Genomic DNA, 18,770 nt, shown 5'->3' on the forward strand with positions numbered 1-18,770 from the left:
AACATATGGTTAATGTAGGATCCCTTGTCCTTACTGTAATAGCAGTAAGTCACCGTCTCACCACTACACTATTATACACTATAATGGCCAGCAGCACACGTCCGCCTTCGTTCGATGCCAGAGACAGACTGCCCGCTTTCTTCCACTACCGGTGTATATATATTATATATACACAAACACTACAGTTACATAATAGTGAAGTGAAGAGAGCCTCTGAAGAGTTGGTACGAAGCAAAGGATCTGGCGACTGGAGACATAATTCCTCGTGCTATCCCGTAGAAAATATCAAAAAATTGCATGTTATACTTGGAATGAATGAATGAATGAATGAATGAATAAATGATATTTTACACATGAAAATGTAGGTTTAACAAGATGGTACATTTATAGAATTGAGCCTTTATACATTTTACCATAACTGGTGTATGAATCTTTGACAATTGAGGATGTGCCGTTAACTGCCCTTGAACTCTGCTACTTTTTTAAACTAATACAGTCCAAACTCTATAATCATGTACCTAATATCATAGGCTGACAAACTATCAGCTTTCAGCTTTAAAATGAGGTACCAACCTGCTTAACTATAAAATCTTACTCTCGTTCTAATAGGCCTAATAAATACTATTATAATAGATACGCCATGGATTACTCAATAGATCACTGGGTTGGCACAGACTTTAAAGTGATCAATAGGTAGAAAATATAATAATGTTATTTTTCCCTTTTTAGTTTCGTGGGTACGCTAATGTTTCATAGTCGGTTGTATTTTTTTTAATTATTATTAAATCCACTTTTGAAGTTTCTCCTAAAAATATACTATTGAAAATCTCCTTATATAAAATCCGCCTCCGCCTCTGGCTTACGCCACCGTCCGACTCTCTCCCGTGTTAATTGTTTTAATCGCGCCGATCTGCCGCGTGTATCGGTGTACCTATGCATTGTTGTGTTGCGAGCTTGTATATTATGTGCTAGGGCCTCCGCAATGTATCTACCAGGTTCGAGTCCCGGGTCTTAACATAGAAAAGGTAAGGTAATAAATACCTAATTACAAGCTTTTATAATCTTGCAATTCAATTTTGAAGCAGAGATCTTGTTTTGTTTGTTTGTTCAAATGGCATATTACGACGGGAACGGAAATTACGCGGGTGAAACCGCTTGAAATCTGCTGGTAAATAGGTCATTTAATCATCATTATCAGCCGATGGACGTCCACTGCTGGACATAGGCCTCTTCCATGGACTTCCAAACAAAACGGTCTCGAGCCGCCAGCATCCAGCGGCTGCCTGCAACCCGCTTGATGTCTTCGGTCCACCTAGCGGAGGGACGACCAACAAGGCTAATGGGCCTTATTAAAAGGCTCAAAGTCACTCAGCGGGCGATGGAGCGAGCTATGCTTGGGGTTTCTCTGCGTGATCGAATCAGAAATGAGGAGATACTGATATAGCTCAGCGAGTCGCGAAGCTGGAGTGGCAATGGGCAGGCCACATAGTTCGAAGAGCCGATGGACGTTGAGGTCCCAAGGTGCTGGAGTGGCGACCCTGCACCGGAAAGCGCAGTGTTGGTCGACCCCCCACTAGGTGGTAAATAGGTACTTAAACAAAATTGTGCAAATGTGCGCTCAGTCGTAGGTAAATTCGAATCATTTTTTGCGGTGATTTTGTAGGCATGTCTATAGTATAAAATATCGTTTATGGCTACCCCAGACGAGTCAACATTATTATCGCACTACCTACATACCCTATACTAGCAGTCAACCGCCCGGTAGCACTCACTGTCATTGCATTAGCGATAAGCCGCCGCTAATGCGTTGTATTGCCTAAAACGTTGACCACTCATTAAATACCTGCATATTATTGTGGATACCGGATTATTGCACTGGTTTGCGCTCGTGTGTTTAACTGTATTGTCTCGATTGCCAAAGGGCGTAATTTATTCTGTAAGAATCCTACTTCCTATCCTACGCGCGAAAGTTTGTATGGATGTTTGTTACTCTTTAACGCCGCTACTACTGAAGCGATTTGGCTGAAATTTGGAATGCAAATAGATTTTACTCTGGATTAATCTACTGGCTACTTTTATGCCGAAACAATCTATGGTTCCCGAGATTTGCGAAAATTGATAATTTTGATGATATGAATGTTTGTTACTCTTTCACGCCTCGACTACTGAACCGAACTAGCTGAAATTTGATATTGAGACATATTATAGCCTGGATTAACACATAGGCTACTTTTTATGCCGGAAAAGTTGTGGATTTACAAGACGGACGTCCTGGGTTCGATTCCCGGCTGGGCCGATTGAGGTTTTCTTAATAGGTCCAAGTCTGGCTGGTGGGAGGCTTCGGCCGTGGCGAGTTACCACCCTACCAACAAAGACGTACGTAGCGATTTAGCGTTCCGGTACAATGTCGTGTAGAAACCGAAAGGAGTGTGGATTTCATCCTATTCCTAACAAGTTAGCCCGCTTCCATCTTAGATTGCATCATCACTTACCAGGTGAGATTATAGTCAAGGGCTAACTTGTAGAGAATAAAAAAAAATACAGACAGACACACAATAGTCAACCGATATGCACAGTGATCTATACTTATAATAAATCTGTAGAGAGGTCAATTCTGTACATGAAATATATTTCCAAAATAACTATCAGGGGGTGATTAGTGATCGATACTGATGCCAAAAATGCAATCAGTAAAATTTTTGTCTGTCTGTCTGTCTTTATATTCGTTATAGAATCAAAAACCACTCGACGGATTTTAATGAAACTTAGTACAATTATTCTTCATACTCCTGGGCAGGTTATAGTATACTTTTCATCACGCTACGATCAATTATGAGCAGAGCAGTGAAGCGAAATGTTGTGAAAACGGGAGAAATTACTCCATATTTTAAGCTTCCGTCGCGTGTGCAGCCTTAATGGGTAGGGTAAAAGTAGGGGTAGGGGTAGTTAAAAGTTTACATCCACTTTCACGCGTACGAAGTCAGGGGCGTCCGCTAGTGAAATAATATATACTCTATTGAGTAAGTAGAAAGATTAGCTGGCCGCTGGTCATCCAATGGTGTTTGCTTTCACTTACCGTCACTTTGCGTCAATTAGCGCGCGCGATAACGTGATATTAATTCACATTGATAGTGTTACTGAAATACTACTAACTGATATTTCATGCTACCGCGTGAGTGCACTTGATGTGCCCACTTACTTTGTTTTTATAGTTTAATGGAACTACTTATCATCATGTGAGTAGTGATAGCCCAGTGGATATGACCTATTCCTCCGCTTCCGGAGGGTGTAGGTTCGAATGCACCAACTTTTCAGTTGTGAGATACCTGCATACCGGAGAATTTTCTTAATTCTCTGCGCGTGTGTGAAGAAGTGTGTAAAATCTGCCAAGCCGCATTGGGCCAGCGTGGTGGACTATTGGCCTAACCCCTCCCATTCTGTGAGGAGACTCGAGCTCAGCAGTGATTCGAATATGGGTTGATATTGATGATGATGACTGTCATCATTATCAGCCGATGGACGTCCACTGTTAGACATACGCCTCTTCACTCTTGTAAAGAAATGTGTAGAAACCAAAACGGGTGTGGATTTTCATCCTCCTCCAACCAAATTACAACAAGACAAAAAATTAAAAAAAAAATAGTTTTAGCTTCAGTATTGATTATATAAAACTAAATTTTTTAAAATATCTTCAATGTACAGAATTCGTATTATAAGTATGCCACGGTAACGTTTGGTGTTACAAATGGTATAAGTGACGCTTTACAAGACGGAGGTCCTGGGTTCGATCCCCGGCTGGGCAGATTGAGATTTTCTTAATTTGTCCAGGTCTGGCTGGTGGGAGGCTTCGGCCGTGGCTAGTTACCACCCTACCGGCAAAGACGTACCGCCAAGCGATTTAGCGTTCCGGTACGATGCCTTAAATAAACCAAAAGGGGGTGAGGATTTTCATCCTCCTCCTAACAAGTTAGCCCGCTTCCATCTTAGACTGCATCATCACTTACCACCAGGTGAGATTGTAGTCAAGGGCTAACTTGTAAAGAATTAAAAAAAAAAGTAAAATCTCAAATTGCGAATAAATGTATAGAATTCGGCCAGTTTTATTATAAGTATAGAATATAGAATAGATATAGATATCGATAGATATAGATAAATAAATAAATTGTAGGCACAAATTAAAACTACATTGTATATATGCTAAAATCTTTAATATTAACAATTATATACTCTACATGTTACAATAAAATCTCCATATAAATACACTCTACGGCCTAGTTCGGACAACTTTAGTATTTTAGTAGAGTACGAACGATTTTTGGGCGGTAAATCCAAAAATTGTTCGTACTCGACCAAAATACTAAAGTAGTCCGAACTAGGCATACGGGACATTGCCTTTGACAGCTGTCAGCTGTCAGAATGACAGCGACAGTTAACAGTTCCAAGAAGTAGGCCAGCGCGCAGAGCAAATAAAAAAAAAACAGCGGTAACCACCTAACGGCCGTCCTATAACCTATCTGTAATATGTATAGCTCGTGCGGAATAACTTGACACCCGGCTCGAATGATGTTTGTAATGTTAATTTGGTGTGTAGCCAGGTGTCAAGTTAATTCGCACGAGTTATAGCTAAGCTGCTTAGCAACAATGTTATGCCGTAACATATTCTGTTGTTTTAGAAACTTTTCGACAGTTCACTCACAGATAACTTATTGGTGCCGGTTGTAAATCGAGGTAACTTTGTTTCAATGTAAGTAACTTTCGGGTCAACGAGTTTTTGAAAAAGTTTTATTAAAATAGGCTTGCTTTAGCAATTTTTAGAAAGTCAAAGTTGTAAGTTTCGGGCGTCGCTAGACTCCGCGCCACGAAAGAAGTCCCGCGGCTAAAACCTGACAAAAAAACAAAAATTGACAGCGCCTTACACAATCTATACTAATATTTAAAAGCTGAAGATTTTGTTTGTTTGATTGATTGTTAACCTCAGGAAGTACTGGTCCGATTAATTCTTTCAGTGTTAGATAGCCCATTTATCGAGGATGGCTATATACTATATATTATCCCCGTATTCCTACGGGAACGGGAACCACGCGGGTGAAACTTCGCGGTGTCAGCTAGTTTATGATAAGACCATTAAGACGCCATTATGTACCTAATGATAATTAGCGCTATTAAGACGGTCTAAGGGACTTTTTTCGTGGCGCGGAGTATAGTTGACATCCTACCAGCGAAAGCGTTGCTGTAATATAATAAATTCCAATAATTACATATATCGTCATAAACTTCAAGTGAGAATCAACTCAACTCAAGCGCGACTTTAGATAAAATAATTAAAATCGATCACAGATCAAAAATCTTTTTTTTTTTTAAGAAAAAAAATACGTCTGTTGAGATTCCGAACCGGTGGTAGTCATTGCGGATAGTATAATTAATTAAGCATACTTGAAATAAACTAAACATGACTAGTCATTTCGTAGTTATATACGAACTAACTTAACTACGAAATGATCCTTCATATTGACATCGAAGCACATACTACATATTTATAAAATGTACATAGTTATACTTTAAATTTATAATTATTCTGTCGACACTCAAGGTTACATTGTACACGCAAAGTTAGCTAGATTCGATGTAACATCTAACACCGAGACATATATGCACTGAGTTTTTCTAATCACAACAATGTTAAAGTGGTCTACAATCTTCAAATTAGTCTCAATAGCTCAACGGTAAGAGTTTCAGTATCCTGAAAAGTGTCCGACAAGGTTTTGTCTTTTTTTAAATCAGCTCTTACTGTTCCGTTAAAATTTCCGTGTGTAGTGTCCGTCAATTTTAACAGTACAGTTAAAACTGTGCAGACTGTTCTTGATTTCTGACGCGACGCTTCGGCGCCGCCGCTTACGTCACGGTCACTTGCACACGAGCTTCGAGCGGCGCCTAAGCGCCTACTCCTTAATCGACTTTAACCTTATTTTGAATGTCATAGAGACTACTTTAGCATGAACAAGTTTATTGATATACAACCTTTGTTAACTAAAATTGTAGACCACTTTATGTAATTCGTAAACCTAACTCTTTTAAGAAATATCCATTTTATCAAATGGCCATAGAAAAATTACGCCGGCATTTTGCAACCTTATCGCTAAATTATATTTTTAAAGTTTGAAAATAAAAAGGTTGTCTTAGAAATCAACAAAAATTTTGTCGAAAATAACTGCACTAGGAAATAATGACATGTAGCCTTACAGAAAAGAGATACTGTACATGTACAAAGAAATATATAGGATTTAGTATAGTTAAAACTGCAAAAAAAAATTTTTTTCGCTAGCGTGTGAATTAGCTTGAGGTCATTTTTAATATTGTTAACGGGTTTCTTGTATGTGACTAAGTACTTGCACGGTGTTTAAGCAAGCTTACATACAAACTACGCCATTCTTTTTTTGTTGATTAAAATTGGCGTTATTTCCGTATTGTTGTAATTGGTTATTAAATTATTTTAGGTTGCCAAATACCAGAGTATTTTTTCTATATTGAATAATCACTTTAAATAAATTTTCTTTATTATTAATATATGACACCAGTTATTTTTATTTACAGTATAATCTATTGTCGTAAAATAATATGTACAAAATTGTACTGCAAAAACAATAATTTCAAACGAGAATCGTTAATATAAAGAGGTAATTTGTAAAAAAAAAAACAAGAACAATGGTTAATCTCAGCAAAAGATTGGCCGCCGTGGCAGAAGAAAAAAAAAGCAATTCATTCGTGAGCATATCATCATACTTTATAGATTTATCGTTTGTTTACAACGGTCATATTACTAGGGTCTAGGTAGAAATAGACTATTGTACGAGTACACAACAAATCTTTAGAATCCAATTAAATCAATCATTACATTTTGAAATCAGTGTAGCCGAGGGACAACTAAATAATTTTATTGTACTTTTACTAAAATGTATAGCATTGTACATTTTTATTGAGTACTGTTTAGCGCCAAACTTGTAGTCATCACTGACGGTGAAACATATTGAAGTGTGTAGTTATAGCCCCACTAAAGTCCAGCCGCTCAGAGATTGCGACAATGTCAATGTCAGTGAGATATTGAAATATCTTTTATTAACCATAATAACGAGTAATAAAATAAAAAATGAATAATTAAGCCAACTTACAATAAACGTATTAGTTTTGCTCTAAAATAATAAACAATTAATTAAAAAGATCACATTGACAGGTGTCAGAAACGTTTGTTGTTTGTACACTGAGCAGCCATACGCCTCATGTTCAGAGCGGACTCGAAAGTTTGGCGTGTATTGTTGTAAAGATTGATATTCGCCGCAATATCAACCAATAACTATTAAAGTAAGATCGTATGAGAACAATTTAAAGGAATTAAAGTAAACATTGTCTTTATATTTCTTTAACAAGAAATTAATAACAACAAAATATATGTTGCAACTCACTGATCTCTGTGAACAACGATAGATAATTAAAAAAAAATAACCACATAGAAAAGCTGACGACAATCTTAATTAAATTAATTTTAATAAAGCGTCTGCAACTTGCAAGTTTTCTCTATGAACTATAATAAATACCTTATGATTAATTAATTAATTAATTATTTAATAAAATCTAGTTAATTTTATTCGCTTCTGCTACACTGTGGCTACTTTTTGGAATAAATGAGTGAAAGCGGGGAGTTTATATCTATGAGAGGGGAAATACAACAGAGGCGGTATACTGTAACTATCTTTTTGTAGCTCAACATTCTCCAATTTGTCTCCATCTATCTCTGTCTAACACAGGATAGATAGATGGTAGTGTGATGCCGGTGGGTTGTAGAAAACCTCAATCGGCCCAACTGGGGATCAAACCCAGGACCTCCGTCTTGTAAATACACTGCGCGTACCGCTGCGCCACGGAGGCCGTCTTAACGTCAAAAAAATAGTTGCCCACCATTGCAAACAATTTAATGTTTGCGCCATCTAGTATCATATTACTAAACTAAACTGTTCCACGTTTTTTTGGTGCTGTTTTGTAAACTCTAATAGTCCCGCTAGATGGCGTTATATACAAATATGAGATGTTAAAGTATTCCATACGCAATAACCTCGCTGGCGCTATCTATCGACAAAAATATAACTTACTCTTAATATAAACAGGAAAACCAACCCATTAACTTAAGCGAATGGTGGAACGGGACACTTTTTCGTGTGTTTTCATTAAGTTATACGACGTTATCATGTAAAAAAGAAAAAAGTTGTCACTCTGTCTACAGTATAGTGTTAGACAGAGAGAAATAGAGACGAATTTGAAAACGAGCTATAAAAACAACGTTAAAGGATATCGATACAGAAATCTTGATAACGAAACACCGAGTTGATCCATCAAACAGATCAGATTATTATAATCCGTTATTTAACAATAATCTGGTTGGTTGGAACGAATAGAAAATATTTATGAAAAATAGAATGAATTTTCGTAAAGTTAATAATTAATAGAAACAGAATTCAGATATACACCATCAGAAATTTAAAACAATCACTACATCACAACTGTTAATTAGTTATTTGTATTGCTAAACTATTTAGTTTAGTTTAAGTTATTTTAAATCACATTTTCTTGAAAGAATTAAGGTTTCACAGATAAATGGCATTTATATAGAGAATAAAAAATTAAAAAGTCGATATGATGCTTAAGAATGTGAAATTTTGTAGGTTAATAAAATATTGTTGGTTTTGAAGATATTGGCGTAAATGGGATTTTTCTACGTCTTTTATTTTTTTTTATAGTGAAACTTTAATTTTTATTTATTCGAGGATTCAATAATGGAATATTTAACAGAAAAATAATATAGATACACATATACCTACTCGTAAAAAAAATATTTACTTGATAGCGAAGAGCTATTTATTACTCGCATGTTATACATGTTGGGCCAGTAAATTGATATTACATCGAATTGGCCATAATTATGATAATGTATGCTTTTAGTGTTAGGCGTCAACGCTTGTCGCTTGTAGCCATTTCATACATCGTTTCTCTTTCGACAAATGCTAACGCTTCGATAACTAAAAATGACAGATCCGATCGACAACTAGATCGCGTGAATTGTCGCTAACAAATGTATCCATACATTTTGTAATTTTCGAAGCGTTCGCGAATGTAGAAAGAGCATCTACGTGGCTACAGGCCCTCATTGCTTAGCCCAATGCATTGGCCTAGTGTCACAAGTAATTTTGACTTTCAACACTAACTTAGCCACAAAATGTCCTTGTTTTGAACGCTGAACGAATATTACAATTAGTTATTTCTAATTAAAATTTGGAACACACATAAATAATGTATTTTCGTTACACAAATCGTGGTAGGTATTATTTAATGGAGATAAATAACTATAATAACCTAAAAAAACAAATCTTAAAATGTTCCTAAAATTATTATGTATTATATTATAATATGTATATTTGTAAGTATGTGTATACTTAAAGGCGGTTTCTAAGTTTTGTGTATACGATTTTAAAACAATTATTGTTATATTGTTGTCTACAACAACAAATAATATTTGTAATATTATTTTTTTCAACAACCGTTGAGGTTGATTGATAGCACTTTCTTTTAATTTTCCTTGCCGTAGTGCGATAAACCTTGTTATTTTCAAGTAACTATTACAATAAATTGTCCCGTTGCATTTTCTACTCTCAAGATTGTATCACTTTCTTCGCCATTGGTTCAATCTTAAGAATCCTATGCTTGCTTTGTAAACACACGACGAGCAATACTTTAGCAGCATATCGTAAATAATAATGTATAATTTATTTAATTATACATTTTATCATCATGTATGTAGCTATCCAGTAGTGCAATTTATCTGGGTATGCATCAAAACTTTGAAACTGTCTTGTATGTAAAACTAAACGAGAAAGAGTTCAACTTAAAAGTTTAATTATATAAAATGACTAGTTTGCTTCCAACATGAGATCTATGTGCTGCATCTAAACTCGTTTCAGTTAAGGCTTTGATCAGACGGAGCGTTCTAAACGCGGCGGTAATATTGAAGTTACTATACGAAAGTGTTTTTCAGATAGCATGGGTACGGTGACAGTCGCCTGTATGACGTTTATAATATAATCTTTAGTGTGTTATTCATAACGTAATATTATTGTGAATCGCGGCAAAGTTTTAAGAGTGAAACGAACTGTCACCCGTACCATCCTACATGAAACGAACTGTTACAAATTACAAATTATGAGTCGGTTTCTATTTCTCATAATATTTTTATTTTAATCGTGTTTTCGAAGTACCAAGCATCAGCTAATAAAAATATTTAATTATTTAGGCTTTTAATATAACCATAACTTTCATTTAAAAAGTATGTATTTAATTACAAACTTGGAATAAAATATTTTTGTTGCTCGCTATATAGAATCGGATTTAATATTTGATATAGTAGTAGACAGCAAACGCACGCTTTCAAAACGGTCCGTCAGTTCAAACCTTTATTTTGGTTTTAAGCATTATTTTTAGTCACTGTTATTTTAATGGTATTTTTTTTAATAAAACTGCGCTAAGCAAATTGGTAGAATTAGGTAATAAATAATTTTTTTTATTATATAAATTAATATTGCCTGGTGGCACAAGCTCAAATAACAGTATAGTAGGCGAGATAAACATAAGGGACTATACCTTGCACGTTGTTGAGTATCTCCACCAAGTATGAGCCCTTAACATTGGTGGGTACAAAGTTACAAAATAAAACCCTTATATTTTAGTTCTCGACTTATTTTTTTACTTATTTTGAAGGAAATAATCTCAATAATTGCTAAAATTTTCTGACAATTTCAGTAAACAAAAATTGCTTTTAAAGTCTGTAGTTTCTTTTTCCACCGCTAAAAGCGAAAAAATTAAATAACCAATCATTTAATCTACCAAATGCAATCGGTCCACGTGACGCTTTAGTAACTGCAAATTTAACATCCCCTCCTAGTATTTTTGCAATTTAACCCAACATTACAGGGTTAATTTTTAAACAACCTAAACATCACCAAATAGTTTAGCGCAGTTTATTAAAGTTCGTTTTTTCGGATTGTGCGCTTTCATGTGTGTATGGCATGTCCCGATTCATTATGGTTAATAAAAAAAAACAAGATTATTTTTGTTAGAAAATATTTCCCATATTATCATTTACTTCAATCTTGATGATAGCATCTTTACTATATAATGGTACGAAAAACTGAAGGTATTTTGAAAAACATTGTTGGCAAAACCATTTTTCTTTTTAAATTGCTACTTTAATTATTAAATTAAAATCAATAAATAATTTATTTATTTTGTTATTTTCCGTGATAAATTGTAGCAACAATGCTACCTTATTGAGGTTTGAGATTTTAGCGGAGCTAAATAGCTCTATTTTAATTATAAAATAATTATTTTACATTTTTTAGTAAAAAATTATGATAAGCGATGAACTGGACTAACTTGTTAGGAGTACGGTGAAAAATTTTTGGTTTCTACTCGACAGTACCGGAACGCTAAATCGCTTGGCGGTACGTCTTTACAGTTAGCGTAGTCACTAACCAGTAGTAGCGAAGCCTCCCACCAGCCACCTAGACCAATTAAGAAAACCTCAATCGGCCCAGCCGGGATTGGAACCCGGGACCTCCGTCTTGAAATCCACCGCGCTTACCACTGCGCCACGGAGGCCGTCTATTTAGTAAATATATGAAATAAATCAGCTATCTCAGTGCAATAGGCTACTCGCCTGCTGTACAAAACTTAGAAGATTTTTTGCATAGAGACAGTTTAGATGCCTAGAAACTCTAATCACATTTTTATTTGTGAAAATAATCTTGTAATTGTAATATTTTTATAAAACAAAATTGTATTTTTATCACGTCACCGCAAACGCCAATCACAAACTGTAACGTCATTCGCTACAAGACATCGGTTTGTGATTGGCGCTTGCGGTGTCGTGATATATCACATCACTGCAAACGCCAATCACGCTGTTACCTCTATGAATGATGTCACTTGCTAATGTGTTGTGTTTCAGCGGCAAAAATTTTACGTAGATATTTTTTAATTAATATTAAATTTTTTACTGGTTATTTATTATTGACGGGACAAAATAAAATATAGCTTATAATATTTCCATAATTCAGTTTAAAAACTGTTTACAAAAGCGGCCTACTACTGCAATTACCGTGATGTTATATGGGATATATTTTCCAACAGAAACAATCGCTAGGTGTTGGGATATGTCTGTAAAGTGTATCACTAGGGGGCACTCAGCGCCGCATGTTGCGCGCGTCGGGGTACGGCCGGCGGGGCTGGTTGAACGCTGGAAACAAACACATACAATCATTATCAACCCATTTTCGGCTCACTGTTGAGCACGAGTCTCCTCTATGAGAGGGGGTTAGGACAATAGTCCCCCACAATGCGGATTGGCAGACTTCACACACGTAGACAAAATAAGAAAATTCTAAAGTATGCAGGTTTCCTCACGAGGTTAATTTCTTAAAATTAATATAACTGGAAAAGTTGGAGGTGCAACCCCGGATCGGATTGTAACCTACGCCCTCAGAGATGAAGGTAGAGGTCGTATCCACAGGACTATCATGGCTCTTCTATTCATTAGTACAATAGTCGATTAGAGGATGAATAAGGGAATTTGATACCCATATTGGAAATGGGTATCAAATTATTTCCCATGTTAAACCAAAAGTTATTTGTAGTTGCATTTAAAATATTTTCATCAACGAAAAACGTTTTTGATAGTCTCACCGGGGGGCACGGGGCCGGGGGACCGTCTGCACCACGCGCCAGGCGACATCTGTTGACAAAAATAACTAATTAACTTCGATTAAGCTTTTCTCATGGGGTAATTAATGTCGTACCGTACATGATACCGTATATGACTGTCCCAGCGTAAGATAGCGAGTAATTGCAGTCCGCATAAGGTACATAGATTTACATCCTTTTATACTCTTAGGCCGAAAGGCCTCAGCCCCGAAAGTGGCAGGAAGAACATGACCGGGGAAATGACAAGATTCTCGCGCCTTGCCTGGGCAAGTAGGCATGCCCGTACCCCCACCCGGATGTTTATCTGGGAAGAGATGACCTGCCTTTTTTGCTTTTCATGGGTATAACGGTCGTCTCATGAGCTCCTCCAAGTGGCCGAATCTACAGGAGCAGCCACTTACGGCGCAACCACTGCCCCTGCGCAGTATAGCGATGACAGGATAGTTCCGCGTAGGGCATCCTACCGATTTGGAACACCAGCTGATAGCGAACATTTCGCAGTCCGCAGTGTTGGTGTGAAGCGACGTTTACACCCAGTGGTTCGTGTACCTGTCTGAAGATGTACGGCGGGCGGTAGAGCGTCTGCGGGTGCGGGTGCGGGCGGCGCTCGCGGCGCTCGTCGTCGTCGCGCGGTGCGTGCGCGTGCGCGTGCGGCGCGAACGGTCGCACGCGCCGGAACTCGTGCCGCTCGCCGCGCGGCTCGAACCGCCGCCCCTCGTGTTGGTCTGAAACGACATTAGACGTTGATTTTAGTAATTAACACCATTCTATATACAGGGTGTCCCGTAATAAATGCATAAAACGCAAATGGAGAACTCAATTACAACACTAATTTAAATGACTTTGAAAAAATCCCTAGGGTGACAGACTTATATTTTTTTCGGATTTTTAAAATTTTTGCTGTAGCTACTATAATAATTGTTACATACATAATATTTATGATCTGTATTGTTTGTGTACTTGTCAATGTCAATGTTATATTACTTGTCTGTCTAATTGTCTTGTCTATTGTCTACTGTCATTTCATAAAGCATCAAAGCATCTGTGGTCTTATTCATCATTACAAACGTAACAATAATAAAGATTTTAAAGATCTGATTAAATGATTAATAATTAAATTACCAATGTAGTATAATAACTATTTATAAAACTAATGTTTTTTTTTCTTTACAATTTATTAAATAATTCTTTATAAGTAATTAAATAGTATTTTTATTTGTTTAGTAGAAGAAGCTTAGAGTGTCACTTACAATAGTTCCCCTTGGGGTTGATGCTGCGTATAGAGTGCACGATGGCGCGCGCGGCCGGACTCATCGCCACCTCCTCGTGCGGCCTGCAACGAACACATGTTACAGTCATTTCTTTTTTTTTTATAAAAAAAGGAGATGGTCCATTTCAGGTCCACTCATGTATCCCGTATCAATAAAATATAAAAAATACAAGGATTTTATTAAAATTCATTAAAGTGAATAAATTTAACTAAATAAAAAGAAATAAATAAAATAAAAACACAAGTATTTGATTTATGTCAAGATGGCGCCCATAGAGCAACTATGACATGACAATTGACAGCAAACTTCAAATCGATTACTGCATTGAAAACGTCATTTGACCGCCATAATTACCCATAATAATTTTGCATTTCTTGGGAGATAATGAATATAAAATCGAAGATTTGTATAATCAAAAATAGTTAAAAAAAATATCTTCTTTTATTTCTGCTAGGGTACAATGACTGACCCTGGGCCCTATACAATTTTGGACCATCTTCAGTTTGCCAATCCGCATTTGGCCAACGTGGTGGACTAAAGCCTAACCCTTAATTCTGAGAGGAGATTCGTTCTCAACAGTGAGCCGAATATGGGTTGTTAATGATGAACCATAAAGAACTTACCCTACAACTCTTCCATTGAAATTGACAGGATAACTCCCCAAAATCCCACTCCCGCTATTCCTCCTTCTCCACTCATTCCTCCCTCTCTCCTTCGTATTCATCTGCGACATCTGGTCTTTGATCTGTTGTATCTTCATCGCTATATCGCTCTGTCGCTCATCTTTCTTGGTGTCGTCATCGGAGGGGGTCTGGGGGGTCGCGCGCGCAGGGTCTCGCTTTGGGCGGTGGAAACTGTTCCTTCTCATCTCGTGTTGCTTCTCCACTATTGGGTACATTTGCTGGACTATTGGGTACGCTTGTGGTAGAACCTGCAAAAGATACGTTAGAATTATAAACAGACTAGGCTTAACGCAACGAAAGAGATAGCAATATTTTCGGTTGTGTTGTTATTGGTTGACATTTGACGTATTTCTCTGCACGAAATAGGTCGTTTGGTCGCATGTAACACCTAATGCGGCCCTAATTTTACGGCCTCCGTGGCGCAGTGGTATTACAAGACAAGTGGAGGTCCTGGGTTCAATCAGCGGCTGGGCCGATTGAGGTTTTCTTAATTGGTACAGGTCTGGCAGATGGGAGGCTTCAGCCGTGGCTAGTTACCACCCCAAAAGTTGCAAAGACGTATCGCCAAGCGATTTAGCGTTCCGGAAAGATGCCGTGGTAGAAACCGAAAGGGGTGTGGATTTTCATCCTCCTCCTGACAAGTTAGCCCGCTTCCATCTAAGACTACATCATCATTTACCATCAGGTGAGATTGTAGTCAAGGGCTAACTTGTAAAGAAAAAAAAAAGAAAAAAAAAACTTAGTGCTATGCCTTTACACAGGCATTCGAGTGCTCAGACCAATTATTGTATAGGACCTGGCTCGCTAGACGTTACTTTTCTGTCAAAGTATATGATCAACGATCTAATGCGATTATAAAAACTGTCTCTATATAATCGATGTTAAATAGTTGTAATCGAGTTCGTCGGTTAAAGAGCTCCGTAAAAATACCTTCTTGTGTAATTGAATGGTATAAAAAACGGGCAAAAGCTTCTAGTTTAGGGTAAGATATTTACCAAATCTAAGCTTGTTTTCTTCAGAAAATGACAGACAATTTTGTTCGTGACTATATGCGCGTTACAGGTCCTTCTATAATTGGTCTGAGTTCGAGTGTCAATGTTACCTGAGGGTACACGATGTTGTAAGGCTGGTACACGTTGGGGTACACCACGGGGTACACATCATGCAGCATGACTTTGGGCGCCGCGGGCGAGCTGATGCCGGGCGGCTGGACGCTCTGCCATTGGATGGGCACCTGTTCCTGGTACTGCAAACGTTTTTTTTAAATCATTTATAAATTACTAGCGGACGCCCGCGACTTCGTCCGCGTGGAATTTAGTTTTTCACAAATCCCTCGGGAACCATGGATTTTTTCGGGATAAAAAGTAGCCTATGTGTTAATCCAGAGTAAAATCCATTTCCATTCCAAATTTCAGCCAAATCGCTTCAGAAGCCGCAGCGTAAAAGAGGAACAAACATACTTACACACTTACACACAAACTTTCGCCTTTATAATGTTAGTGTGATTAGTGTGATTTAACGAATGATAGCTGTGAGCGCAAGAAACTGGTTACTAGAATTTTTATTAAATACATGAATCACTATTGAAATGGTTTGGTACCACTGATTTAGAACAATCAATTCTATTTTAAGACATTATGTTCTGATAGAATATAGAATTGGATAGATAGAATATTTAGTATATCATGTACAGCGAATATATAATTTTAAAATAAGAGTGTGTAGACCACACAACTGAAGTGAACATTTTTTTTTTTAAAAAAGGCTCCATCAATGAGCCTCAGGCAAAACTACATCGCAACAGTTTCTTTATGTGTACAAAAAGGGAATGTTTCAAAGGTCTGTAGAACACCATCTATTGGTAGCTTAAAATAAGGTACTTTTAGCAGACTCAGAAGTTGATAACAAAAATAAGAAACCAATGTCAAACAAAAACCTTACAATTCACAATATTTTTCAGGACAACTTAATTAACAAATCAAACTGTAACCAAAATAAGACCCTAGGATTGGAGAGAATGACCTTGAGTGAAGTCACGCACTTGTGAACGCTGTGTGTAGGGTTAAGGACGCCCTTGACAGTTAACCAACACTCCCCTTTTCTAATCAAGTCACTCTCCTCGCCTATCCCAAGTAACCCATAAAGAATTACACAACAAAAAATGTGGACGGCTCGAACGCCACGAGTATACTGAAGCCGACCACACGACGAACGCCTTATACCCTCAGACCAATTATAGAAGGACCTGTATCGCACTCACAATCACGAACAATATTGTCTGTCATTTTCTGAAGAAAACGAGCTTAGATTTGGTGACATATCTTAAACTACACTAGAAGTTTTTGCCCGTTTTTTACACCATTCACACACAAAAAGGTATTTTTACGGAGCTCTTTAACCGACGAACACGATTACAACTATGAAACATCGATTCTATAAACACAGTTTTTATAATCGCATTAGATAGTTGATCATATACTTTGACAGAAAAGTAACGTCTAGCGAGGCAGGTCCTATCAATAATTGGTCTGAGCCTTATACCGCAAGTCGTTCCCGCCAACCGATAAGTACTCCTCTCTAACTCTTTACGGAAACAAGTCGCACCACCGTCATATCCATCTCAGACTACTATTTCCTACAGTACACTATTTCACTATGCCTGTAGAGGGCAGCACGCTGATTATACTTTTCAAGAGTGTGTAAAGAAGTTTTACTTGAAAAAAAATTATCGACAAAATGTTTGGCAACTCTGTAATAAACAGCCAGTAATGTTGCAACGGCTACAATCACTTATTTATGATTGATTTAAGTGCATCAGTAGAATATGTGTAAAAAGGTTTAGCACCTCTGTAATAGCCAGCTCACCTGATAATGCTGCATTTGTGGCTGTATCAGCACATTGGGTACGGCGTAGGGTTGCATGCCCGGCTGGACCTCCACTTGCCCGTATGGTACATTGTAACTGAAAATCAATCATAATAGTTGAAAAAGCTGCCTTAATGCTGCTGTCCACAGATCTGTATCATGAGTATCGAACGCATCCATTATTCTGTAGTTATTTATGTATTGAGCTAACAAATAATTTAAATTTTATATTCTGTTCTAAAAATCCTGCACTCAAAATAAATTTTACAAACTTTCAACCCTTCTATTTTTATTTAAGGGTCAAAAAGTACCCTATATGTTGCTCTAAGGTCCCATTTACCATTATAGCAAAATTTATCTTGATCGGTTCAGACGTTTAGCCGTGAAAAGGTAACAGACAGACAGACTTACTTTCGCATTTATAATATTAGTATAGATTTTTTTGACAGAGGAGTAACCTCGAGTGAGGCATGTCCTATAGAAGGTCCTGATAATGTATAAGCATAAAAAGCATTTAAAAGCTTAAGACTAAAACCATCTTTCTGAAAAAAAATCTTTATTACACTAAACTAAAGTAAAACTAAGTCTTACAAACAAGTAGCAAGGGCCCCCTGCACTAGGTGGAAAACTCGTATTATTGGGTGCCCCGCTCATTCACCACACAGTGTCAAACGGTGAAGGAAAACATCGTGAGGCAACCTGCATACCAGAGAATTTTCCCATTGGCATCTGGCATTGAGTCAGCGTGGTGGACTATTGGCCTAACTCCTCTCATTCTGAGAGGAGACTCGAGCTAAGCAGTGAGCCGAATACGGGTTGATAATTATGATGATGATGAGTAGTGTTTGTGTACGCGTGTGTGTGCGTGCGTGTGTATGTGTTTTATATGAAATAACTGCGTCCGTATTTAAGAAAAGTTATCTTTAAGTAAAAGATCTAACAATAACGCAAACGGTGTCGACCTACCCTCGCGGCTGTGGTATAGTAACAGAGTCGCATGCACCGCACGCGGCGCTGAAATCTGCCGCATAGGGGTAGCTTGGGTCTGAAATTTAAAAAAAAACATTTGATAAAATTTGGTAAAAAGGAATCACAAACAGACAATTAAATTTTATTTATATGTAATTATAATTTATGTATAAGCGCAGGATTA

General features: G+C 37.3%; 1 protein-coding gene across 2 annotated transcripts in view; it reads right to left on the reverse strand.

Annotated features, from left to right (window-relative positions):
• Nucleotides 1-4,186: 4,186 nt before the first annotated feature.
• LOC112056534 (R3H domain-containing protein 2-like) overlaps nucleotides 4,187-18,770 on the reverse strand; it is a 59,423-nt gene continuing 44,839 nt past the window's right edge. For both annotated transcript variants that reach the window (XM_052886816.1, XM_052886815.1), the window contains exons 24-31: nucleotides 18,584-18,662; nucleotides 17,618-17,714; nucleotides 15,855-15,998; nucleotides 14,693-15,000; nucleotides 14,049-14,131; nucleotides 13,348-13,523; nucleotides 12,781-12,829; nucleotides 4,187-12,334 (exon numbers count right to left, since the gene is read on the reverse strand). In XM_052886816.1, coding sequence (XP_052742776.1) covers nucleotides 12,282-12,334; nucleotides 12,781-12,829; nucleotides 13,348-13,523; nucleotides 14,049-14,131; nucleotides 14,693-15,000; nucleotides 15,855-15,998; nucleotides 17,618-17,714; nucleotides 18,584-18,662 — 989 coding nt within the window. In that variant the 3' untranslated portion in view covers nucleotides 4,187-12,281. The remainder of the gene's footprint in view (nucleotides 12,335-12,780; nucleotides 12,830-13,347; nucleotides 13,524-14,048; nucleotides 14,132-14,692; nucleotides 15,001-15,854; nucleotides 15,999-17,617; nucleotides 17,715-18,583; nucleotides 18,663-18,770) is intronic.

The sequence above is a fragment of the Bicyclus anynana genome, chromosome 18, assembly GCF_947172395.1.
Source record: "Bicyclus anynana chromosome 18, ilBicAnyn1.1, whole genome shotgun sequence".
In the NCBI taxonomy this organism is placed as follows: domain Eukaryota; kingdom Metazoa; phylum Arthropoda; class Insecta; order Lepidoptera; family Nymphalidae; genus Bicyclus; species Bicyclus anynana.